Raw genomic sequence first — 26,792 nt, forward strand, 5'->3', positions numbered from 1 at the left:
CAGTAAGGAAACAGTGATAGCTCCTGACTCCTAGAGTTAATAATCTAATACTAGATTATTCCCTAAGAACAGACAGAGCTGCAAAAGTGGAATTATTAGATTAAAACCCTAATCGAATTTGGCCTTTATTAAACCTACTGACACATTACTTTCCAAAAACATTGGATTAATTTTTATTGCTATGAACTAAGTATAAGTTTATGAGGCTTATTATTGTTTCAAAATGTTACAAGTATTAAGTTTTGTTTTTCGTGCTTTTTAAAATTTATTTATTTATTTTTGGCTGTGTTGGGGCTTCGTTGCTGTGTGCGGGCTTTCTCTAGTTGCAGTGAGTGCGGGCTGCTCTTCGTTGCAGTGTGTGGGCTTCTCATTACGATGGCTTCTCTTGTTGCGAAGCACAGGCCCTAGGTGCACAGGCTTCAGTAGTTGTGGCGCACAGGCTTAGTTACTCTGCAGCATGTGGGATCTTCCTGGACCAGGGCTCAAACCCGTGTCCCCTGCATTGGCAGGCAGATTCTTAACCACTGTGCCACCAGGGAAGTCCCTAGTATTAAGTATTATAGTTTTAAAATTTTTGCTGATTTTGTAGATAATAGTTTTATAGTTTTAAAACTAGTTTTAATTTATTGTTTTACTAAAAAGGCTGAGCAGGGAGTTCCCCCGGCAGTCCAGCGGTTAGGACTCGGCGCTTTCACTCCCGGGGTCTGAGTTCAGTCGCTGGTTGGGGAACTAAGATCCTGCAAGCCATGCAGCACGGCCAAGAAAAAAAAGGAAGGAAAGAAAAAAAAGAAAAGCTGAACATTTTTCTGTGTTTATTAACTTTTCTCCTTTGGATATTGTCAGTTCCTTCCTAATTACCTATTAGTTAACAGTGGTTACATTATTTCCCTTTTTATTTTTCTTTAAATAAATTTATTTACTTACTTAATTTTGGCTGTATTGGGTCTTTGTTGCTGCACACGGGCTTTTCTCTAGTTGCGGCGAGCGAGGGCTATTCTTCGTTGTGGTGCACGGGCTTCTCATTGTGGTGGCTTCTCTTGTTGCAGAGCACGGGCTCTAGGTGCACGGGCTTCAGTAGTTGTGGCTGGCGGGCTCTAGAGCACAGGCTCAGTAGTTGTGGCCCACAGGCTCTAGAGCGTAGGCTCAGTAGTTGTGGTGCACGGGCTAAGTTGCTCTGCCGCATGTGGAATCTTCCCGGACCAGGGCTCAAACCCTTGTCCCCTGCATTGGCAAGTAGATTCTTAACCACTGCACCACCAGGGAAGTCCACATTATTTCCTTTTAGAAAACTTTAACAGCTTATTGAGGAGAGGCTAGAGTACGGTTAAGAAATTATCTCTGCCCAACCACTGGAAGAAATAAAAACTAGGAGAGTCTTCTGTTTAGGTACAGCCTCTAGCAGGTGCCTATTTCACAGTATTCTCCATAGTCTCTTTCCTTGGCTCCTTTGCTCTTTTTGTTCTTTTTTTTTAATTCTATTCTCTTTATTTTTTGTAGACTCCAACTCATCAGTTCTACTTCTGGGAATTTTTCCTAACAAAATAATGATATTCTGCTTTTAGAAATATATCTTGGGCTTCCCTGGTTGTGCAATGGTTGAGAGTCTGCCTGCTGATGCAGGGGACACGGGTTCGTGCCCCAGTCTGGGAAGATCCCACATGCCGCGGAGCGGCTAGGCCCTTGAGCCATGGCCGCTGAGCCTGCGCGTCCAGATCCTGTGCTCCGTAACGGGAGAGGCCACAACAGTGAGAGGCCCACATACTGCAAAAAAAAAAAAAAAAAAAAAAAGATATCTTAATGCAAATGTGAAAAGATATGTACACTGGCTTGTTTGGGGCTGTATTGCTTAGACTATCCATAAGTTGGGAAAAAACCTAAGCTTCTGTCAGTAGTGAATTACTTAAATAAATTATGCAGTGACCCCAAAATACAATGCTATGTGTGGCCATTAAAAGTAATGATGTGGATCTTTTTTTTTTTTTTTTTTGCAGTACACGGGCCTCTCACTGTTGTGGCCTCTCCCGTTGCGGAGCACAGGCTCAGCGGCCATGGCTCATGGGCCTAACCGCTCCGCGGCATGTGGGGTCTTCCCGGACCGGGGCACGAACCCATGTCCCCTGCATCAGCAGGCGGACTCTCAACCACTGCGCCACCAGGGAAGCCCTGGATCTGTATTTTTCACAGGACATGTTAAGTGGGGAGAAAATATTACCAACAGTATTTATGATATGATCCCATTTTTGTTTTTAAGATACATACATATTTATATGTGCATGGAAAAAAAGCCTGGAAAACATACCTCAAAATATTAATAATGTTTTATTTGAGTAGTGGGGTTACTGATGATTGTTGTTTCCTTTTTGTCGTCTTTTTACATCGTCTGAATCATTTTATAAAGTATGTGTGTTTGAGTGTATTCAGTCTTTATAATCAGTAAAGAATAATAAAGCTCTTTTCCATTTTGAAACAAATCATAGTGTGGGTTTGGAGAAAGGACTATGGAAAGTGCAGAATGAGTTAATCCAGCATGGTACTGGCATGAACAAATACAAGAAGTGCTTTTGAATCAAGGATAACGGGACAGATAAAATGAAGGAGAACAGGTCTCTTGTTGCCATTTGGCTCAGGAAAATCGAAAGACTGACCACACATTATCTCTGAACAGGGTCTAGGAGTCACCAGCTGAATTGGCTCTTTGAATCTAAATCCAAAGTTTGAGGCTCAAACCAGAGCTACATAAAATTCCGTTAAGTAGAGATAATTAAAAATCAGTACTTCCCTGGCGGTCCAGTGGTTAAGACTCCATGCTTTCACTGCAGGGGGCATGGGTTCGATCCCTGGTTGGGGAACTAAGATCCCGCATGCCACGCGGCACAGCAAAAAAAAAAAAAAAAAAAAAAAAGCAGGGCTTCCCTGGTGGCACAGTGCCGACGCAGGGGACACAGGTTCGTGCCCCGGTCTGGGAAGATCCCACATGCTGCGGAGCGGCTAGTTCCGTGAGCCATGGCCGCTGAGCCTGCGTGTCCGGAGCCTGTGCTCCGCAACAGGAGAGACCACAACAGTGAGAGGCCTGCGTACCGCAAAAAAAAAAAAAAAAAAAAAAAAGCAGTGCTTCTCCCTGATACAGGAGGCTGAAGGAAGAAGAAGTAAGAGATTAGCAAGAAATAATGAATCCAAAGTCTACAAGGGGTGAAGCATCTGTAACCTGGAAACAGGAGGGATAACAGGGGACATTTGGAAAGTCATGCTTAATACTTCTTTGCATAGTTAAATGATTAACGTGAGGCTCTGCCCAGAATTTGCTTCAACTCAGAATTTACCTCACTATTATAGAAAGTAATTTTTCACTTGAGTTGACTTTGTGCTATGGAGCTGTTTTGGTAGTGGACATTGGAACTAAAAGGCCAGGCTATGAAAATTCATTATAACAACAGGCCACTCACTCTAAATTTCAGGAAACCAAAAGTTAAAGAAGCTCTGGAGGTCACTAATAGTTTTTTTACTTACTACTCTACCCTCCACACGTAATTCACACATAGTAGTTTGCTCAGTGAATATTTGTTGGATAAATGAGTGCATGAATAAGTATGTGAATGAGTGAATGAATGATTCTGGTTACCGGAGTCTTTATTTAGTAAACTGTGATAAAAATGTATGAGCATTCATTGTTGGCTAAATAATATATGCATCTCTGTGTAGCAATTATAAAGTCTCATCATGACCAAACTGATAATCATAATAATATATTACATTTGCATTGCCATTTTGAAAACATTTTTTCATTCATTAGTTTGCTTATAGCTGGAGTAGAGATGGCAAGAATTTTTTTTTTTTTTAAAGACAATACTTTCTTGTCACCATTTGGAACACCTGGCGCCCCCAGCCTGCTCTTAATCATCAGAATACTTAATTTATAGTCAAATGTCAAGTCATCTTTGAGCCTGTGTCCTTATCCCCAGCCAGGAGCCTGTGTCCTCTATCCCCAGGCCCAACGTATTCCTTGAGTGTCAGAGTTGTAGGTAACTGCATAAAAGCTACAGTATCCCACCTTAGAAGGGCGCAGAGATGGGACGGAGAGGGCAGAGTGGCAAGTTGAAGAAAGCCATAGGCAAAGTCCAATCAGTAGTCATTAGAGGGCAAGAAAAGCCCAGGATGTCAGTAATCACAGGGGAAAGGAAATGTTGAGTACAAAATCTGAAGGAGAATGAAGGGTGGGAGAGGCCTGAGCCCAGAGGCAGTCTTGATCCAGAAGAGGTCAGCCTGAGTCAGGAACCCTGGAGGCTGTGAAGCAAAGGGCAGTGGATTAGGGGACTCAGACATCACAGAAGAGTTCGACAAGCTGGTACCCATTGGAGAAGGTGACAACACTGCCCATGACATGTAGCAGCAGCAGGAACAGAGTGAGGTTTCTCTAATGCATGGGCCCAAAGACTTTAAGTAGCAAGTTGACGAGGGTCATGTACAGAACGCTGCCAGCAGCCCCATGTAGACATAGTACAGGATCCCCAAGTCTAGATGCAGGCCAAGAATTGGGCAGAAGGCTTGGGTACCAAAAAGGTCGTGTTGCCAAAGTTGGCGAAATAGACCATGAGGAGAAGTAGTGTGAGGCAGCTGTGGGCAGCAGCAGCAGCTTATAGCGCCAGTGCAGATTCAGTACATCATCTGCGAAGCCCAGGAAGATTATGCAGCAGATGGCAAGGAGCACACTTCATAGTGAGGGAAGGCTTTACACTGCTCCTCCACAAAACAGTTCAGGAAAGGGAAAGGGGTGAAGCAGAAGAGGATGGTAAGACAAACAGCACCCCTGATCGCTCCCTGGGACTCTAAGAATATTAATTTTTTAAAGCTTAATGACTGATTTACCTTTGTAATTTCTAACATGAATATTGGACCATTCATATATGCAAAAGGTTGGTTTTGTTTCGTATCTAAGAATAGTGCCAGAACTGTCTTAAAATTTTCCACCCATTGATGTCATAAGTAATGTATCATTCATTAGTTTTTTTGTAACATAGTGAATTCTTTGATAGATTCATGGGACGAATGATAATAACTCAACAAATGGAAGAAATTGTAAGGTAAGAATAAATTTGTATTATCCAATCGCTTATAAGTGAGAATTGTTTGGGGGAGGGACTAAAATCAAGTATATCCATATCAAGTATATCCATATCCCATATCATGGGAAAGGGTTAATTTAAAAACATTTAGCATTTCGTCTTCTAGTAATTTCTAGCAGCAGCAGATGAGATGAGGATGAAGCAAATGCCAGGAAATGACATCAAAAACATTTAGTAAGATTATTTGTGTACTCATATTTCTTTGTCTGATATATTGGGTAGTAACATAAAGGAATCATAGTGGTCCCTATCCAGATCCTTACACATCTAAACGTACCACCACATAAGTCTCTAATACAAAAAATGTCTTATGTAATGTTTAACAAATAAAAATATTATGGTCTTCTTCATTTCAAGATCGTTCCTTACAAACTAGAGTATTTATTGGCCAGTAACTTCTTATATACTCTTCTGATTGGTTATTTGGTTGGTTGGTTGTTTTGATTTGTTTTCCCTCAATATTCAGGTTAATTTCTGGTACCTACATGAAAGGCTTTGGCTCATTTCAAAGATTTTCTGATAGGGTGAGATTACATTGTTACTCATGACCACAAAACTGAATTTAGAAAAAACCTTGGAATCAGCCCTTGAACTTCTAGTTAACTTAGCACTCCACCTCTTTTCTGGAGACGTTCAATTTATACTGACTGCATGAAATAAGTCACTGACATAAAGAGTTGAGAATTTTTAAAAATGAAATCCTCAAGACAAGCTACCAAAAATATGCATCAGCATGGATTCACACTTTTAATAAAAGTCAACACAGGAGCACGTTCAATAAACTGTAACAAGGTCTTTTTAAGTGTAGGACCCCTGCTGAATAACAGTGACTGGGTTTTATTTTGATTTCTACAGTGACATATTGGGATGCATGTGTGGATACGTAGTATGGATTGCATTAAGATATTGTGGCTGGTAAAGGAAAAGATCAATTATGTTACCTTAGCAGGTAGAATGGTTTTTTAAAAAAAAAAGAGCCATGTTCTTTGCTAAAGCAACCAGAGTGAACTGATGAATTATCTTTTAATTTGAAGCTTTCTATCATTATATCCCAATTTTATATGCCAACATGAGCTCAAAGTTTTTCTATTCATTGCTGGAACCAAAACCAAGTAGAAAAGAGCTATAATATGGCTCCTGAATAATTGATTTTGGAATATCCATTCAGGGTGCTCCAGATACGACTATATAATAAAACCATACTTGTTAACCATAACCCAAACACCTGGCCCCCCACCGACTGTGTTCATTGGATTATTTTTTTTTTACAGTGTTTAGGTTTGCAGACCTCTTCAGAATTGGTTCAGATTCTGTTTGATTTGGATAACTGTGTATGTATATTTCAGAAAAGCCTTATGATAAGGAATATCAACAAAATCAAGGCTTTTTTACTTATCCATACCAGAGTCTTATCATTTGCTATCACTAAGAAAATACAATTTTCCTTTCTAGTTATTTCTTCTCGTTTTATATCTCCTTTATGGAGAGAAATTCAAACAGCAAGAAGACCTGTGCTCCAAGAAGTATGCAATGCAAGTAGTCAAGTTGTAGTGTTGATCTTGCCTAGAAAAAGTACTAACTCACTTACTATGTTATCTTCTATAACCTAGTATAATTTTAATTGTGCAGAACTCATGCAGTTATATACAAATCATACTACAATTTATGTTTATTTTGCATTTTATTCTTCACACAACCTGTTTACGCTGCATTTTAATTCTGTATTTTCCCTTTGAAAAATGTTAATTGATTTTGCTCAGAATTTTATCTTGTGTAAAACATTTTAAAATCATTGCTTAATTTTTGGTTTTGTTGAGTTTTATGTTTAAACTTCTGAAACAAGTGGCTTTGTGATTTTATCTACAGGCATAGTCTTATTTCTGAGCCATTGATCTTAAAATGACTGAAATGCTAAGGCAGATATTTGTTGTTATGGTAACTAGCAGCATGATTGACCTCGACAGCTTTACAGTAGCAGAGATTTTGGTTTTATATGAAAGCATTGTTATAAGTATAGCTGAAGTACCTTCTGTCTGTTAAAGATGCCATTTTAAAATTTAATTGAAATTTTACTATATTCAATGATTTTGGTTATTTTTTCCCTAGACCTCTGGGGCCAGAGAGTCTCTTGCTTCGTGGAGCCAGATTAAAAAACACAAAAGAAATTTTTGGTTTGTATATATTGAAAATTTTAAATTATAGATTCGTTTTGATGCTTTATATGAAGTATTTTTAAAAGCACAGTATTTGTGGTCTTTTGGTTAGATAATGTATTGTCTATGATAATTTTCTTTCAAAGATTGTATTAATATAATTTTGTGTTATATTTTTTGTTAATTCCTATTTTTGAGTAATAGGTTAGAACCTTGCTCTTATATTTTCTTCGTGAATACTCCATGCTAAGATAATTCTGGCACTTCTGTTAATGGTGTTGAGAACTATATACTCTGACACCTTGGTGCAGTAAACCACTTGTATAAAATTCCATTATGATTATTCTTAGATTGGATTGTTAAAACTGCTGACTCATTTGTTCATCTGTTTATTCATTCAATGAATTCTTATTGATCTGTGACTATATAACAGATACTGTTGGAACATACACTGACTGGATCAAAAGGATGAATAAATAGTGCTCTTGCATTGTCGAGCTAAACTAATTCATTATGCTCTGAGTCAACTCTAGGTAAATTGTGAAGTCAGTGATAACCTGTAGCTGTCAACTGGCTCCTCGCCTTTCAGGAATGGCCCGTCATATTCTGGCCAGCTTGTGTTATTCACTGAATATTTACAGCTTTTGAGCTCTTCTTCTTCAGTCTCTTCTTTCCTGTTAACTGTACTGTATCTTATCTCTCAGTATTAGGCTCTCTGATAAAGAATTCCATATATTTTTTAAAAAGGAATATAACTAGTATGGCAAAAATGTGGAGAAACTGGAACCCTCATACATTGCTGGTGGGAGTGTAGAATGTTGCAGCTGCTGTGGAAAATAGTTTGGCAATTCCTCAATAAGTTAAACATAGAATTACTGTATCACTCAGCAATTCTGCTTCTAGCTATATACCCTAAAGAATTGAAGAAGACAGGTGCTCAAACAAAGGCTTGTATGAGAATGTTCATAGCAGCACTGTTCACAATAGCCAAAGGGTAGAAACTGCCCAAATGTCTACCAACTAATGAATGGATAAACAAAGTGTAGGATATCCAAGTAATGGAATATTATTCATCCATAAGAAGTGAAGTACTGATATATGCTACAACATATATAAACTTTGAAAACATTATGCTTAGTGAACGAAGTCAAACACAAAAGGCCACATATTGTATGATTCCATTTATACTTAAAACCCAAAACAGGCAAATTCATAGAGACAGAAAGTAGATTAGTGGTTCCCAGCATCTGGGGAGTGGAGGGGAATTGGGAATGATTGTTTAATGGGTACAGGATTTTTTTGGCGGGGGGGCGGGTGATGAAATATTCTCAACTTAGATAGGATGGTTGCACAACATTGTGAATGTAACTAAGTGCCACTGAATTGTATTAAAAAGGCAAACTGTATGTTATGTGTATTTTACCACAATTTTAAAAAGGGGACCATAGTAAAGTTTTAATGGCAGAAGCCAGAGAAAACCTCCAGGGCTTTTAGGCCCTCTCGTGTAATGCTGTATTTTAACACCTCTCTAGCAGTAACACCTTTCACACTCAATTTAGGAAACGTGTATTTGAATGCCTTTAAATGGGTCTGCTATTGTTTTCCTCAGCACCACCTCTCTGTGTTGTACCATTTTGTCTCATTTCTCACATTTTTATAATTTTGGTGCCCTTTATCATTTGAGTTGTAATCCCTGCCTTGGAAGGATAATTCCAATAGTGAAAATTCCAATTATTGATCGTCTTTCTGTTTCTAGGCATTTTGCTAATCTGCCACACAACTCTCATACCAGTTTTATTAGGTATTTTTCCCATTTAAAGATGGGGAAATTGAGACTCAGAAAGATTAGATAACTTACTCAAGGTCACAGAACTGATAAGTGGCAGAGCTAGCCTTCAAACCAAGCTCTAACTCCAAAGTTTTTAAATAAGACTGGTCCTACCCCAGTTTTAGTCCCCTTATTACTGTCATTCTCATCTCAGTCATTCACGTAGGCACATATTTTTAAAATAGCACTTTCCTTGTGTTTATTTCATTTACTCTGACATTCCATATTATCTTTCCAGTGCTTATGAGATTATGTCTAGACTCCAGATTCTGGCATTCAAGGTCTTTCAAACTGACGCCAATCCATTGTTACAGCCTAACAGAAAGCGCTTTTCTATTTCTTTGTTAACACTGTTTGCTCTGTCTGTAATGGCCTTCCCTGCCTTCTTTATCTTTCCGAATTCTTTCCTCCATCAATTCCAACTCAAATAATACCTCTTTCATTCAGATATCCCAGTTATAATTCAGGAACAGAACCCACATGCCTTCCTCATTCAACCGGTTGAATGACTGGAATTTCCCAAAATTGCACTTGGAAAGCCTTTTAAAAAAAACTCCAGAAAGACTTAAAGGAAAGCCAAATTCTGACAACTCTCAGATGATACAGTTTCTTAGATTTTCTTTCGTGCTAGTGAGTACATTTCTTTTGTGAAACATGGTAGAGGATTATCTTAAGACTGTTTGTTTTGCAGGTGTTGCTGTGTATACTGGAATGGAAACTAAGATGGCATTAAATTACAAGAGCAAATCACAGAAACGATCTGCAGTAGAAAAGTAAGAAAACTATTTTCATTTATTTACACATAAATAGGACTTTTAAAAAATTAATTTATTTTCTTGCACTGGGTCTTAGTTGAAGCAGGCAGGTCCTTAGTTGTTGCTTGAGGGCTCCTTAGTTGCAACATGTGAACTCTTAGTTGTGGCATGCATGTGGGATCTAGTTCCCTGACCAGGGATCAAACCCAGGCCCCCTGCATTGGGAGCGCAGAGTCTTAACCACTGAGCTACCATGGAAGTCCCAATATTACTATTGCTATGTATATTATTCTATATGTAGAAAATATGTATATAAAAATATATATTTCAAGTCAACAAACGATGGTATCCTTGAAGATAGGGATGGTTTCTCATTTTTATTTATTTAATTTTAATTTATTGAAATATAGTTGACGTAAAATATTATGTTAGTTTCAGGTGTAGTACATAGTGATTTGACATTTGCATACATTATGAAATGTTGACCACAGTAAGTCTAGTAATTGTCTGGCCCCATACAAAGTTATTGCAATAATATTGACCATATTCCTTATGCTGTATATTACATTCTCATGGCTTACTTATTTTATAACCCAAGGTTTATACCTCTTAATCCCTTTCACCTATTTTACCCATCCCCCCAATACCAGCAAGCAACCACCTATTTGTATCTATGAGTCTGTTTTCATTTTGTTTTGTTTTTTAATTTTTTAAATTTTTATTTATTTATTTTTTTGATGTGGACCATTTTTGAAAGTCTTTATTGAATTCGTTACAATGTTGCTTCTGTTTTATGTTTTTGGATTTTTTAAGGCATGTGGGATCTTAGCGTCCCAACCAGGGACTGTGTGTGTGTTCTTAGCTCCCTGACCAGGGATCGAACCCACACCCCCTGCATTGGAAAGCAGAGTCTTAACCACTGGACCACCAGGGAAGTCCCTGTTTTGTTATTCTAGATTCCACATATAAGTGAGATCATACGGTATTTGTCTTTTTCTGTCTGACTTAGCATAATAACCTCTAGATTCATCCATGTTGTCACAGATGGCAAGATTTCAATTTTTTTCCCCCCCAAAGAAAAGACTTTTGGGAGTCTCCCTGCCTAATGGGAGACTTAGGTAGGTTTATTGGCTGAGGGGAAGTACCAACATAGAGGGTGTACCAGTGAGCTACTGCCACCAAATTGCTGCATCATAAACTGTCCTACAACTCATTCACTTCCATTCATTGTCACAGATGAGTGGATTGGCTGAGGGTCAGCTGAGCTCTGCTGAGAGGAGCTGGGATGACTCAGCGTTGCCTCTCATGTCTCTCTTCTTCCTGGGACACGCTAATGCAGAAATGTGCTCTTCTTCTTTTTAAAAAAAAAAAAATTATTTATTTATTTATTTTTGGCTGCATTGGGTCTTCGTTGCTGTGTGCAGGCTTTCTCTAGTTGTGGCTCGCGGGCTCTAGAGCGCAGGCTCAGTAGTTGTGGCACACGTGGGCTTAGTTGCTCCGCAGCATGAGGGATCTTCCCAGACCAGGGCTCAAACCCATGTCCCTGCGTTGGCAGGTGGATTCTTAACCACTGCACCACCAGAGAAGCCCACTATAAGCATTTTGAACAGTAGTTAACTATAGTAAATATGCTTATAATCTTATGTATCTGTTCTTTTATTTCTAGTAAATGGATTGAATTGAATGGTCATTTCTTAAAAACATAGACTGTGTCCTTTAAATAGCTACCGTTATATCTTATATATTGATATTTAGTATCTTATTTAATACCAATGTTAATTTCCAAACAAATGAGTATAGTAACATATAATTGATACATTTTATATTCTCTTTCTTCATTTCAGGTCAATGAATACATTTTTGATAATTTATCTAATAATTCTTATTTCTGAAGCCATCATCAGTACTATCTTGAAATATACATGGCAAGCTGAAGAAAAATGGGATGAACCTTGGTATAACCAAAAAACAGAACATCAAAGAAATAGTAGTAAGGTACTTCATGGTGTTCTTGACTCTGTTACAAAGAAAATTTTATTCTTTGGAAATTTTATTTCTTTTAATGCTTTGGTAGTGACTTCTGATAGGAGTGACCACTGTCATCCCTAAAACTATCACTATTGAAGGGTGACAAAAGGTTATTGCACGTGAAGAGTAGCCAGCATGTTTGTACTGGTATGCTTTTTACATTTTACAGCATAAGCAGTTATATTCCCTATGGCATGACTTGAATAATTAAAAGAGATCACAGACATTTAAGTCATCTGTATTGGCATTCCACTTCAGTAATACAAATTGAAATTTTTATTCTACTTACTGTATGTAAATAGAATTTTCACTTCTATCAGAATAATTCAAGGAGTCTTACTGTCAATATATTGGTGGTATGAAGTAAATACGAATTATGTCATAAAAAGTTTTAAACTGAGTAAATATGGACTACCAGGAGAAGTTAACGTGCAGTTTTGGTAAATTGTTCTCCAAATTTCACTTTAGATTAAAGTGCAAATATTGGAAAATAAGTTTGAATGTCAAGAGACCAAAAAGCAGATAATCACAGGAACATATTTTCAGTATCATTTACAATTAGGTATTTTATCTTTTACAGAACATATTTTAAAATGTGGAACTGCTATGCCATTGAAGTAGGCTATTCCTGTGTAATCTGTAATTGAGAGTTTTAATTTCTAGCAGTTCTAGCCTAGCAATTATTTTGCATTTTTAAAATTACCGTCAGTTTTTAGTTATCTGTGATTTTGATGTGTAGAAATAGAATGGTAAGTATGCTACAGAGGTTCTAATTATAATTTTGTCATAAGTAATTTCAGTCACACCAGGCTTTTCTGGTAGCTTCTAAAAAGTCACAAATTAAGTAATTTGGTTCTAACCTTTCTTCTTTTAATTTGTTCAAGATTCTAATGAGCAATAAAATAACCAAAGGAAATCTGTTAAAAAGACAATTCAGTAAATGAATTTCATTTCATGAGACTTTTCTGCTTCAGAATATAGTTGATGGTCTGTTGAGATATGAAACTATCCGATAATTTCCTTCATATTTTTGTCTTATCAAGCAATCATTTTTTTCCCCTAGATTCTGAAATTTATTTCAGACTTCCTTGCTTTTTTGGTACTCTACAATTTCATCATTCCAATTTCATTATATGTGACAGTTGAAATGCAGAAATTTCTTGGATCATTTTTTATTGGCTGGGATCTTGATCTCTATCATGACGAATCAGATCAGAAAGCTCAAGTCAATACTTCTGATCTGAATGAAGAACTTGGACAGGTAAAAATGATCCGTTTTTTTTCTAATTTGTTATTTTTATTAAAATAATAAGTGTACAAAGACTAATAAAACTAAATATTACAAGGCTTATACCAAAAAACAGCCACACTTTCTTTGCTCCACACCTAATTTCTTGTTTCCCATTTTGAAATCTTAAGCTGTTTTTTTCATTACTTAGCACTGTATTTCTATATAGTATTCTTTCTTGATTTTTAAATTTGAGACATTATTTACTATGGAATCTAAACATATAATACTACACTACTCCTTCCACACGCATACCCAGACATATCCAACTTTGCCTCCCCATGACACCCCAGTATTGTTAAATCACAATTTGGGATTTAATAAATATTCATTTACATTATTAGGACTGTTTTGGTATGATTTACTAATTCCTTGTTCTCTTTGTAATACTATACTTACATTTTTCTTTCTTACGTATTTTGGTTTTGCTGGAGTTAATTGCTCTGTTTTTTATTTGCTTAATTTTCATTTACCACAAACAAATCTCTGACAAGTATATGAACCATCTCTCCACGTATTCAAACACACCAGGTAATTTAGGATTTCCTTTCTCTTTCTTGTTATCTCGCTGACTTTCTGTTTTGAAGCCTTTTATTTTTCTGCTTCAATTTGGACTTCTTTCTGGGCCTGCTTCTCTGCTGTCACCGTGGACTTGCTTTTCCATCACCCTAGAACTTCCTTTGTCTCCCACCCGTTTTGGATTTCCTGTCTTCTGGATCCCATGTCTTCCCACCTGTTGATTATTCTCTTATTTTGGTGGAACACATCTAATAACTTCTTGAAAAAGGATGCATAACAGGGAAATACTTTGAAACTTCGCACGTCTGAAAATATCTTTATTCCCTTCTTACACTTGATTAGTAATTTAGCTGGGTAGGGACTTCACTGGTGGTCCAGTGGTAAGGGATCTGCCTTGCAGTGCAGGGGACGCGGCTTTGATCCCTGGTCAGGGAACTAAGATCCCACATGCCGCAGGGCAACTAAGATCCCACATGCAGCAACTACTGAGCTCGCACACTCCAGTGAGGAGCCCGCGCACTCCAACGAGGAGCCCGCGCACCGTAATGAAAGATCCTGCATGCTTCAACGAGGATCCCATGTGCTGCAGATAAGACCCAACACAGCCCCCCAAAAAATAAAATATTAATAAAATAAATAAATAATAAACAAATCTTAAAAAAAATAATTTATCTGGGTAACACATGCCAGGTTGGAAATTATTTTTCCTCAAAATTTCAAAAGCATTTCTTCATTTATTTCTAGCTTCCAGTGTTTTTTTAAGAAATCCAATGCCATTCTGATTCTCAGTTCTTTATGTGTGATCTGTTGTTTTATCTCAGGAAGTGTTTAGTGTTTTAGGATCTTTCCTTTATTCAATGAATCTGAAATTTTATGATATACCTTGGTGTGAGTCTTTTTTTTTTTCTTTCATTGGGCAATAAACTCTGTGAGCCCTTTTTGCCTGGAAACACAAGTCCTTCAGTTCTAGGAATTTTTCTTATATTATTTCTTTGGTAAAGTGTCTTTTTATGTTTCATGGGATTTTCTTTTGAAATTTATTATTTTGGATGTCAGATCATTTATCTTGACTCTCTGATTTCCTTGACTTTCAATTTTAATTTCTCTGTTTTTATAATCTTTTTGGGAGAATTCATGAACTTTATCTTTCCACCTATCTTTTTTTTTGCATTGTTTTTTATACTGCAGATTCTTATTAGTCATCAGTTTTATACACATCAGTGTATACATGTCAATCCCAATTGCCCAATTCAGCACAACACCATCCCCACCATCCCCCATGGCGATTTTCCTCACTTGGTGTCCATATGTCTGTTCTCTACATCTGTGTCTCAACTTCTGCCCTGCAAACTGGCTCATCTGTACCATTTTTCTAGGTTCCACATACATGCATTAATAAACGATCTTTGTTTTTCTCTTTCTGACTTACTTCACTCTGTATGACACTCTCTAGATCCGTCCACGTCTCAACAAATGACTCAATTTCGTTCCTTCTTATGGCTCAGTAATATTCCATTGTATATATGTACCACATCTTCTTTATTCATTCATCTGTCGATGGGCGTTTAGGTTGCTTCCATGACCTGGCTGTTGTAAATAGTGCTGCAGTGAACATTGGGGTGCATGTGTCTTTTTGAATTATGGTTTTCTCTGGGTATATACCCAGTAGTGGGATTGCTGGATCATATGGTAAATCTATTTTTACTTTTTTAAGGAACCTCCATATTGTTCTCCATAGTGGCTGAATCAATTTACATTCCCACCAACAGTGCAAGAGGGTTCCCTTTTCTCCACACCCTCTCCAGCATTTGTTGTTTGTAGATTTTCTGATGATGCCCATTCTAACTGGTGTGAGGTGATGCCTCATTGAAGTTTTGATTTGCATTTCTCTAATAATTAGTGATGTTGAACAGCTTTTCATGTGCTTCTTGGCCATCTGCATGTCTTCTTTGGAGAAATGTCTATTTAGGTCTTCTGCCCATTTTTGGATTGGGTTGTTTGTTTCTTTAACATTGAGCTGCATGAGCTGTTTATATATTTTGGGGATTAATCCTTTGTCTGTTGATTCGTTTGCAAATATTTTCTCCCATTCTGAGGGTCGTCTTTTCGTATTTATGGTTTCCTTTGCTGTGCAAAAGCTTTGAAGTTTCATTAGGTCCCATTTGTTTATTTTTGTTTTTATTTCCATTACTCTAGGAGGTGGATCAAAAAAGATCTTGCTGTGATTTATGTGAAAGAGTGTTCTTCCTATGTCTTCCTCTAAGAGTTTTATAGTGTCGGGTCTTAAATTTACGTCTCGAATCCATTTTGAGTTTATTTTTGTGTGTGGTGTTAGGAAGTGTTCTAATTTCATTCTTTTACATGTAGCTGTCCAGTTTTCCCAGCACCACTTACTGAAGAGACTGTCTTTTCTCCATCATATATCTTTGCCTCCTTTGTCATAGATTAGTTGACCATAGTTGCGTGGGTTTATCTCTGGGCTTTCTATCGTGTTCCATTGATCTGTATTTCTGTTTTTGTGCCAGTACCATATTGTCTTGATTACTGTAGTTTTGTAGTATAGTCTGAGGTCAGGGAGTCTGATTCCTCCAGCTCCGTTTTTTCCCCTCAAGACTGCTTTGGCTATTCGGGGTCTTTTGTGTCTCCATACAAATTTTAAGATGATTTGTTCTAGTTCCGTAAAAAGTGCCATTGGTAATCTGATAGGGATTGCATTGAATCTGTAGATTGCTTTGGGTAGTATAGTCATTTTCACTATTGATTCTTCCAGTCCAAGAACATGCTATATCTCTCCATCTGTTGGTATCATCTTTAATTTCTTTTATCAGTGTCTTATAGTTTTCTGTATACAGGTCTTTTGTCTCCCTAGGTAGGTTTATTCCTAGGTATTTTATTCTTTTTGTTGCAGTGGTAAATGGGGGTGTTTCCATAATTTCTCTTTCAGATTTTTCATCATTAGTGTATACGAATGCAAGAGATTTCTGTGCATTAATTTGTATCCTGCAACTTTACCAAATTTATTGATGAGCTCTAGTATTTTTCTGGTAGCATTTTTAGGATTCTGTATTTATAGTATCATGTCATCTGCAGACAGTGACAGTTTTACTTCTTCTTTTCCAATTTGTATTCCTTTTATTTCTTTTTCTTCTCTGATTGCCATGGTTAGGACTTCTAAAACTATGTTGAATAATAGTGGTGAGAGTGGACATCCTTGTCTCGTTCTTGATCTTAGAGGAAATGCTTTCAGTTTTTCACCATTGAGAATGATGTTTGCTGTGGGTTTGTCATATATGGCCTTTATTATGTTGAGGTAGGTTCCCTCTATGCCCACTTTTGGGAGAGTTTTTATCATAAATGGGTGTTGAATTTTGTCAAAACCTTTTTCTGCATCTACTGAGATGATCATGGTTTTTGTTCTTCAGTTTGTTAATATGTTGTATCCCATTGATTGATTTGCGTATATTGAAGAATCCTTGCATCCCTGGGATAAATCCCACGTGATCGTGGTGTATGATCCTTTTAATGTGTTGTTGGATTCTGTTTGCTGGTATTTTGTTAGGATTTTTGCATCTATATTTATCAGTGATATTGGTCTGTAATTTTCTTTTTTTGTGGTATCTTTGTCTGGTTTTCGTATCAGGGTGATGGTGGCCTCGTAGAATGAGTTTGGGAGTGCTCCTTCCTCTGCAGTTTTTTGGAAAAGTATGAGAAGGATGGATGTTAACTCTTCTCTAAACGTTTGATAGAATTCACCTGTGAAGCCGTCTGGTCCTGGACTTTGGTTTGTTGGAAGATTTTTTTTTTTTTTTCGGTACGTGGGCCTCTCACTGTTGTGGCCTCTCCCATTGCAGAGCACAGGCTCCAAACGCGCAGGCTCAGCGGCCATAGCTCACGGTCCCAGCCGCTCTGTGGCATGGGATCTTCCCGGACCGGGGCACGAACCCTTATCCCCTGCATCGGCAGGCAGACTCTCAACCACTGTGCCATCAGGGAAGCCCATGTTGGAAGATTTTTAATCACAGTTTCAATTTCATTACTTGTGATTGGTCTGTGCATATTTTCTGTTTCTTCCTGGTTCAGTCTTGGAAGGTTATACCTTTCTAAGAATTTGTCCATTTCTTCCAGGTTGTCCATTTTATTGGCATAGAGTTGCTTGTAGTGGTCTCTTAGGATGCTTTGTATTTCTGTGGTGTCTGTTGTAACTTCTCCTTTTTCATTTCTAATTTTATTGATTTGAGTCCTCTCCCTCTTTTTCTTGATGAGTCTGGCTAATGGTTTATCGATTTTGTTTATCTTCTCAAAGAACCAGCTTTTAGTTTTATTGGATCTTTGCTATTGTTTTCTTTGTTTCTATTTCATTTATTTCTGCTCTGATTTTTATGATTTCTTTCCTTCTGCTAACTCTGGGTTTTGTTTGTTCTTCTTTCTCTAGTTCCTTTGGGTGTAAGGTTAGATTGTTTACTTGAGATTTTTCTTGTTTCTTGAGGTTGGCTTTTATAGCTATAAACTTCCTTCTTAGAACTGCTTTTGCTGCATCCCATAGGTTTTGGATCGTCGTGTTTTCATTGTCATTTGTCTGTAGGTATTTTTTGATTTCCTCTTTGATTTCTTCAGTAATCTCTTGGTTATTTAATAACGTATTGTTTAGCCTCAATGTGTTTGTGTTTTTTACGTTTTTTTCCTCTGTAATTCATTTCTAATCTCATAGTGTTGTGGTCAGAAAAGATGCTTGATATGATTTCAATTTTCTTCAATTTACTGAGGCTTGATTTGTGACCCAATATGTGATCTATCCTGGAGAATGTTCGTGCGCACTTGAGAAGAAAGTGTAATCTGCTATTTTTGGATGGAATGTCCTATAAATATCAATTAATGCTATCTGGTCTTTTGTGTCATTTAAAGCTTCTGTTTCCTTATTTATTTTCATTTTGGATCATCTGCCCATTGGTGTAAGTGAGGTGTTAAAGTCCCCCACTGTTATTGTGTTGCTGTCGATTTTCTCTTTTATAGCTGTTAGCAGTTGCCTTATATATTGAGGTGCTCCTATGTTGGGTGCATATATATTTGTAATGTTATATCTTCTTCTTGGATCGATACCTTGATCATTATGTAGTGTCCTTCCTTGTCTCTTGTAACATTATTTTAAAGTCTGTTTATCTGATATGAGTATTGATATACCAGCTTTCTTTTGGTTTCCATTTGCATGGAATATCTTTTTACATCCCCTCACTTTCAGTCTGTATGTGTCCCTAGGTCTGAAGTGCGTCTTTTGTAGACAGGCATATATACGGGTCTTGTTTTTGTATCCATTCAGCAAGCCTGTGTCTTTTGGTTGGAGCATTGAATCCATTCACGTTTAAGGTAATTATCGATATGTATGTTCCTCTGACCATTTTCTGAATTGTTTTGGGTTTGTTTTTGTAGGTCCTTTTCTTCTCTTTTGTTTCCTGCTTAGAGAAGTTCCTTTAGCATTTGTTGTAAAGCTGGTTTGGTGGTGCTGAATTGTCTTAGCTTTTGCTTATTTGTAAAGCTTTTGATTTCTCCATCAAATCTGAATGAGATCCTTGCTGGGTAGAGTAATCTTGGCTGTAGGTTCTTCCCTTTCATCACTTTAAGCAGATCATGCCACTCCCTTCTGGCTTATAGAGTTTCTGCTGAGAAATCAGCTGTTAACCTTATGGTAGTTCCCTTGTATGTTATTTGTCGTTTTTCCCTTGCTGCTTTTGATAATTTTTCTTTGTCTTTAATTTTTGCCAATTTGATTACTATGTGCCTCGGCGTGTTTCTCCTTGGGTTTATCCTGTATGGGACTCGCTGCGCTTCCTGGACTCGGGTGGCTATTTCCTTTCCCATGTTAGGGAAGTTTTTGACTATAATTTCTTCAGATATTTTCTCTGGTTCTTTCTCTCTCTCTTCTTCTGCGACCCTTACGATGCGAATGTTGTTGCGTTTAATGTTGTCCCAGAGGTCTCTTAGGCTGTCTTCATTTCTTTTCATTCTTTTTTCTTTAGTTCTGTTCCACAGCAGTGAATTCCACCATTCTGTCTTCAGGTCACTTATCTGTTCTTCTGCCTCAGTTATTCTGCTATTGATTCCTTCTAGTGTAGTTTTCATTGTCATTTATTGTATTGTTCATCTCTGTTTGTTTGTTCTTTAATTCTTCTAGGTCTTTGTTAAACATTTCTTGCATCTTCTCGATCTTTGCCTCCATTCTTTTTCTAAGGTCCTGGATCATCTTCACTATCATTATTCTGAAATTTATTTTTGGAAGGTTGCCTATCTCCACTTCATTTAGTTGTTTTTCTGGGTTTTTATCTTGTTCCTTCATCTGGTACATAGCCCTCTGCCTTTTCATCTTGTCTGTCTTTCTGTGAATGTGGTTTTTTTACACAGGCTGCAGGATTGTAGTTCTTCTTGCTTCTGCCGTCTGCCCTCTGGTTCCACCTATCTTTTGATTTCTTTTATTTGTATTGTAATGTTTTTAATTTCTAATATCCTAGTATATCTGAATGGTCTTTTTTTTTTTTTTTTTTTTTTTTGGCCACACAGCTTGCGGGATCTCAGTTCCCCTACTAGGGATCGAACCCATGTCCCCGCAGTGGAAACGCAGAGTCCTAACCACTGCACAGCCAGGGAATTCCCAGAATGGTCGTCTTTTAATTACATCTTATTCTTGTTTCTTGAATATAATCTGTTCTTTCACCTCTTTGAGGATATTAATGACAGTTTCTTTAAAGCCTTCTGCTAGTTGCATTTTCTCAGTTTTTTCCTAGTTCCTTTCTCAGTACATCAGTTCCGCTGTAATGTGACATATGCATTCCTAAAATCACTGTGCTATGCAAAATTACTTAGTAAAAACCACAGGGCTGGGCTTCCCTGGTGGTGCAGTGGTTGGGAGTCCGCCTGCCGATGCAGGGGACACGGGTTCATGCCCCGGTCCGGGAAGATCCCACATGCCGCAGAGTGGCTGGGCCCGTGAGCCATGGCCGCTGAGCCTGCGCATCCGTAAGCCTGTGCTCCGCAACGGGAGAAGGCCACAACGGTGAGAGGCCCGTGTACCGCAAAAAAAACAAAACAAAACACACAGGGCTTATGGGAAAATGGAATTGGGATACAACAAAAACTTTGTAACACATTTAAAATAAAAAAATAAGGGCCTCCCTGGTGGCGCAGTGGTTCGGGGTCCGCCTGCCGATGCAGGGGCGCGGGTTCGTGCCCCGGTCCGGGAGGATCCCACATGCTGCAGAGTGGCTGGGCCCGTGAGCCATGGCTGCTGAGCCTGCGCGTCTGGAGCCTGTGTTCCGTAACGGGAGAGGCCACAGTGGTGAGAGGCCTGCTTACCGCAAAAAACAACAAAAAAGATAAGAACCTAATGACAACAGGACTTGCTAGATTATTAAGAAATACATAAATACTACAATAAATATGGCACTTTATCTTGATAATGACCTGAAGTTTTCTTGTGAAAGTGGCCATCAGAAGTATTGCAATTTGTGTGTTATTGTGAAGTATTGGAAGGAAGGTTGTCTGAAAACAGAAGGAAAGTATGATACCAGATGTGAATTGTTATGGCTCATAACACACATGGTGACCTGAAGTAGCTACTAGCTGTTTGAGGTTTGTATATTTCATGTATGCTAGATGCAGTTTTCTGTGTTCACCTAGTGTTTCTCACAGATGAAACTGTTCATAATCAAACGCAAAGTTCATATTATGCTCAAATTGTTCCCTTATATATCAGTCTCATTGTAATAAGTTCTTGTGTTTTCAAGACAGTGTTATCGTGGAACTGCCTGTCATTTGTTTTAGACTCTCTTTGCCTTTTCATGTAAGGGGATATCCTCAAATGAATGCTAATCTTTGGTTTTCTTTACAAGTCCAAAAGTTCTCCCTAGAAAAGCCTGGCAGCCCAGCTGTTTTTGGGGGTTATCCCCAAATATCAGTATTGACTTTTCCTCAGTTTACCCAGAGAGAATAACTGCAGTTCGTATTTCTCCTGCTTGTTCAGCAGAAATTATCAGTCAACTCTATAGATGAACATGAACCTAAAGATGCCACAGACTTCAAAGAGTATATAGATTTTAAATATTTTGTATTACCCTGTTTTGTTTCTGTGGCATCTTTAATTATTTGCTTGTGCTCAGATTATAAGTAAGACTTTTAACATGAGTATATCAATGTTAATAGGTAAACAACTTCAGGAGCCAGAGTACAAAGTTTTTTTGTTTAACATAATGCCCTGAACATAAAGGTTTGTTTTCTTTTGTTTTCTATTTCTAGGTCGAGTATGTGTTTACAGACAAAACTGGTACACTGACCGAAAACGAGATGCAGTTTCGGGAATGTTCAATTAATGGTATAAAATACCAAGAAATCAATGGTAGACTTGTATCTGAAGGACCAACACCAGACTCTTCAGATGGAAACTTATCTTATCTTAGTAGTTTATCCCATCTTAACAACTTATCCCATCTTGCAACCAGTTCCTCTTTTAGAACCAGTCCTGAAAATGAAACTGAACTAGTAAGCAATTTTTAAGTTAATAAATAGGAGTTTCATTTGAAATAGTAATTCTTTGTTAGTTGGTGGGTTGTAGGAGAAAAAGTTTAAGTGTTAGTGGGGCAAGGAATATACATTTGAAATGTTTAGCCTTTGATTCAGCACTGAAAATTTATAGTCATAAGCCAGTTTGTCACTTAATATGCATCTACTTTAGGGAGGGAGGCTCAAGAGGAAGGGGATATGGGGACATGTGTATACGTATGGCTGATTCGCTTTGTTGTGCAACAGAAAGTAACACAGTATTGTGAAGCAATTATACTCCAATAAAGATCTATTAAAAATAAATAAATAAATAAAATGTTCCACTAAAAAAAAATATATAGGGCTTCCCTGGTGGCGCAGTGGTTGAGAGTCCGCCTGCCGATGCAGGGAATGTGGGTTTGTGCCCCGGTCCGGGAAGATCCCGCATGCCATGGAGCGGCTGGGTCCGTGAGCCATGGCCGCTGAGCCTGCACGTCTGGAGCCTATGCTTTGCAGCGGGAGAGGCCACAACAGTGAGAGGCCCACGTACCGCAAAAAAAAAAAAAAATATATATATATATATATATGTGTGTGTGTGTGTGTGTGTGTGTATATATATATATATATATATGCATCTACTTTAGTTCTCTGGGTATTTAAACGGGACTAAGTTAAAGAAAGCCCTTTCTGCCTTGAAATAAAGAGGACTTTGTTAAGGAATAGAGCTTAATAGAGTTTTTGAGATATCAGTTCTTCCACAAAAGAGTTTTCACCTTTACTTGCAATTTGTTTATGCCTCCTAAAAATATACTCAGATATTGAAGGGTCATAAGCAAATGTGACATTTTACTCTTGGGATTCAGAAGCAACCAACTGTTATTTATGCAATTCAGAATTGTAGCACTCTGGTTCTACGTCTTAGTTTATCAAATTATGAGCTGTATTGGCATTTTTTAGAATTTTGTTTCTGGTTTCCTACATGTTCCTACATGTTTTTTGGTATTGGTATATTTTATTATGAATATTAATTATGTTTCTACAGATTAAAGAACATGATCTCTTCTTTAAAGTAGTCAGTCTCTGTCACACTGTGCAGATTAGCAGTGTTCAGACTGATGGAATTGGTGATGGTCCCTGGCAAACCAACCTTGCACCCTCCCAGTTGGAGTACTATGCATCTTCACCAGATGAAAAGGCTCTCGTGGAAGCTGCTGCAAGGTAGTTTAAGTTTAATTTTCAAATCTTCAGAAAAATACCTTTTAAATGAAAATGTGAAAATGCAAGAACATAATTTTAAATTCTCAGACAAAATTCAGAAACATAAAGGTATTTTATTTTATTTTTACACTTTTTTTACACATAAAGGTATTTTATTTATATGTATATTTACACATAAAAGTATTTTAAATGAGAATTTGAAATGTCATTAATTTTGTTGTCAGGCTTGCATTAAGTCATATTTTGAAGAGATCTCTTTAAAAGTCTGGTTACTGTGAAATATGAACAATATAATTTGTGAGAAATACTTGTGTATGTATTGTTTTGGATCTACTCTCATCCTTCAAGTTCTTAAAAATAATCCTATACTCAAAGGAAATAACTTTAAAATACATCTTAAACTTATATTTTAAATGATTTTATTCAAGTTAGTTATATTGTGAATTATAAAATATCATCCTTTAAATCTTATATTTCTTTCTCCTTTTATTCCCTAGATTTGGCATTGTATTTATTGGCAATTCTGGAGAAACTATGGAAGTTAAAACACTTGGAAAACTGGAACGGTAATTTTTTTCTATATTGTAATTTTCTATATATTAAGTGTTTACTATAGAACAGGAATTGGTAAACTATGACCCAGAAACCAGATCTGGCCTACAGCCTGCAAACTAAATTACATTTTTTTTTTTTTTTTTTTTTTTGCGGTATGCGGGCCTCTCACTGTTGTGGCCTCTCCCGTTGCGGAGCACAGGCTCCGGACACGCAGGCTCAGTGGCCATGGCTCAGGAACCCAGCCGCTCCGCGGTATGTGGGATCTTCCCGGACAAGGGCACGAACCCGCGTCCCCTGCATCGGCAGGCGGACTCTGAACCACTGCGCCACCAGGGAAGCCCCCTAAATTACATTTTTAAAGTGTTTTCCAAAGCAAAAAAATATGCAGCAGAGATCATATATGGTCTTCAAAGCCTAAAGTATTTACTGTCTGGCCCCTTACAGGAAAAGTTTACTGACACCTGCTCTAGAATGATGTCAGTATTACATTGTATCTCATCATGGTAGTAACAGTATAATACTCTGAAACTTTCATCTGTAGTTTAGCTTAATGGTTCTTGAATTTACTTATGTGTTTATTTTACACATTCTTAGGATAATGAGTTTTGTAAATTTCTACTCACTAAATAAAAACTTCCTTATCTTTCCTATGATTTTTATCTTTCAAACATTAAGGAACTGTTGTATTATTTCCAGTATTTCCTCTGTTTGATAAATTAGTCCATTCTTATCACATTCATATCTTTCGTGGTTTTATCATTTCTGATCATATCTCAGCTCCACTTGTGCTTTTCCAGACTATGCTTTTCTGAACTAAATAGTGCCCAGTCTTTGGCTACTTTTATCTGGGAGCCTGTCTAGCTCATTTTATCAACTTATAAACCATTCTACTCAGTGTTTTTCTTTGAGATGTGCCAAAACATTCCATATGTACATCATTGTATAAATTCATCTAGAAGACTTTTCAATCCACACCTGACCCATCCACACAAATTCTTTTACAGCTCCCTAGAGAGGCCTTTGTGTCCCCCAACTGCACACACATGCCCTGTCGTAGGTTCAGAATCACTGCTGTAATGAGCCTCTGTTACTAATGTGAGTGTTCGTATTTCTCAGGTGTGTTTAGGCAGAAAAAAGAGTTGAGAATCAGTCACCTTTTTTAGTGAGGAAAAACATGAAGCTGGGCAGATATGTATTCCATTCCTTGCTGTGCCATTCACATGCTTATTTGACTTAAGGTAAATGAGTGTATCTTTCTGAGTTTAATAGTCCTCACCTGTAAAATGAGATAAGACCTACCTCCTTTGGTTCTCATGGGTATTAAATGATATAAGGTATGTAAAGTACGTGGCATTTGGTAAGTACTTAATAAATGTCAGTTCCTTCTTTTTCTGTCTTGTGTTATTAATGACTCATAATCCATCATCTTGAAAAATGTGACTGAGATTAATTTCTTGTTCTAAATTAACCATTTTATCTTTTATAGGGATTCTTTCCAAATATTCACTTAATATTCAAAAAAGTACAGATTTTGTCTTTCTTATTTTTTCTTCCTTAGGTACAAACTGCTTCATATTCTGGAATTTAATTCAGATCGTAGAAGAATGAGTGTAATTGTTCAGGCACCTTCAGGTAACCAATTTAAATGTTCATGAATTTTTAGTTATGTAATACTAAGAACTTAATAACTCATTTTTCTTTTTAGGTGAGAAACTTTTATTTGTTAAAGGAGCCGAATCATCAGTTCTCCCGGAATGTATAGGTGGAGAAATAGAAAAAACAAGAATTCATGTAGATGAATTTGCTTTGGTAAGTGCAAATTTCTCTAATTTAAAAACCGCTAAAAAAATATATATATATGAAAGATTTGGGGTTTCATTTTTGCATTAGTATTTTATCAAAAATTATAGAAATTCTGCAGTTCTGTTACATTATATGTTGGCTCCTCATTCGTTGGTTAAAATGTGACCTTTTTTAACCTGCTAAAATATGTCTTCTCTTTGCACCTAGTACAGCCAGAGTACTTATGGCTACAAGGACCACTCAGATTGCTATATTAAAAAGGGAGGGACTTCCCTGGCAGTCCAGTGGTTAAGACTCCGTGCTTCCATTGCAGGGGGCATGGGTTCCATCCCTGGTCGGGGGATTAAGATCCTGCATGCTGTACAGCATGACCCCCCCACCAAAAAAAAAAAGAGACGTACAAAAATCCCAAGTATGTGTAGAAACTGGAACCCTGATAACATTGCTGATGGGAATATAAATGATATGGCCACTTCCAAAAATAGTTTTACAATTCCTCATAGAACATAGAGTAATATAGAGTTACTATATACTTGGAAATTTCACTCCTAGGTATACATCCAAGAGAATTGAAAACATACATCTACACAGAAACTTGTACTTAGCAGCTTTATTCCTAATGGCCAAAAAAATGGAAACACCCAAATGTCCATCAACTGATGTGTCATATCCATATATGATATGTGTCATATCCATATAACAAAATGTTATTTGGCCATTAAAAGGAATGAAATACTGATATATGCTACATCATGGATGAACTTTGAAAAGATTGCTAAGTGAAAGAAGCCAGTCACAAAAGGCCACATGTTCCATTTATATGAAATACCCAGAAAAGACAGATTCATAGAGCCAGAAAGCATATTAGTGGTTGCCAGGAGCTGGAGAAAGGGGGGAAAGGGAAGTGTCTGCTAATGAATATGGAATTCCTTTTGGGGGTGACACAAATGTTCTGGAATTAGATAGTAATAACAGTTGCACGACTTTGTGAGTACACTAAAG

The 26,792-nt window shown here is 37.4% G+C and overlaps 1 protein-coding gene across 7 annotated transcripts in view; it reads left to right on the plus strand.

Annotated features, from left to right (window-relative positions):
- Positions 1–26,792, plus strand: part of ATP11B (ATPase phospholipid transporting 11B (putative)) — a 133,049-nt gene that overhangs the window by 41,112 nt on the left and 65,145 nt on the right. For 6 of the 7 annotated variants that reach the window (XM_082654901.1, XM_082654907.1, XM_082654905.1 and 3 more), the window contains 10 exons: positions 5,016–5,078; positions 7,227–7,291; positions 9,793–9,874; positions 11,701–11,851; positions 12,948–13,145; positions 21,972–22,214; positions 23,257–23,432; positions 23,930–23,998; positions 25,546–25,619; positions 25,693–25,796. In XM_082654901.1, the coding sequence (XP_082511027.1) occupies positions 5,016–5,078; positions 7,227–7,291; positions 9,793–9,874; positions 11,701–11,851; positions 12,948–13,145; positions 21,972–22,214; positions 23,257–23,432; positions 23,930–23,998; positions 25,546–25,619; positions 25,693–25,796 (1,225 nt within the window). The remainder of the gene's footprint in view (positions 1–5,015; positions 5,079–7,226; positions 7,292–9,792; positions 9,875–11,700; positions 11,852–12,947; positions 13,146–21,971; positions 22,215–23,256; positions 23,433–23,929; positions 23,999–25,545; positions 25,620–25,692; positions 25,797–26,792) is intronic. The other variant, XM_082654902.1, reaches the window with a different exon arrangement.

The sequence above is a fragment of the Grampus griseus genome (assembly GCF_964374135.1).
Source record: "Grampus griseus genome assembly, chromosome: 5".
Taxonomy (NCBI): domain Eukaryota; kingdom Metazoa; phylum Chordata; class Mammalia; order Artiodactyla; family Delphinidae; genus Grampus; species Grampus griseus.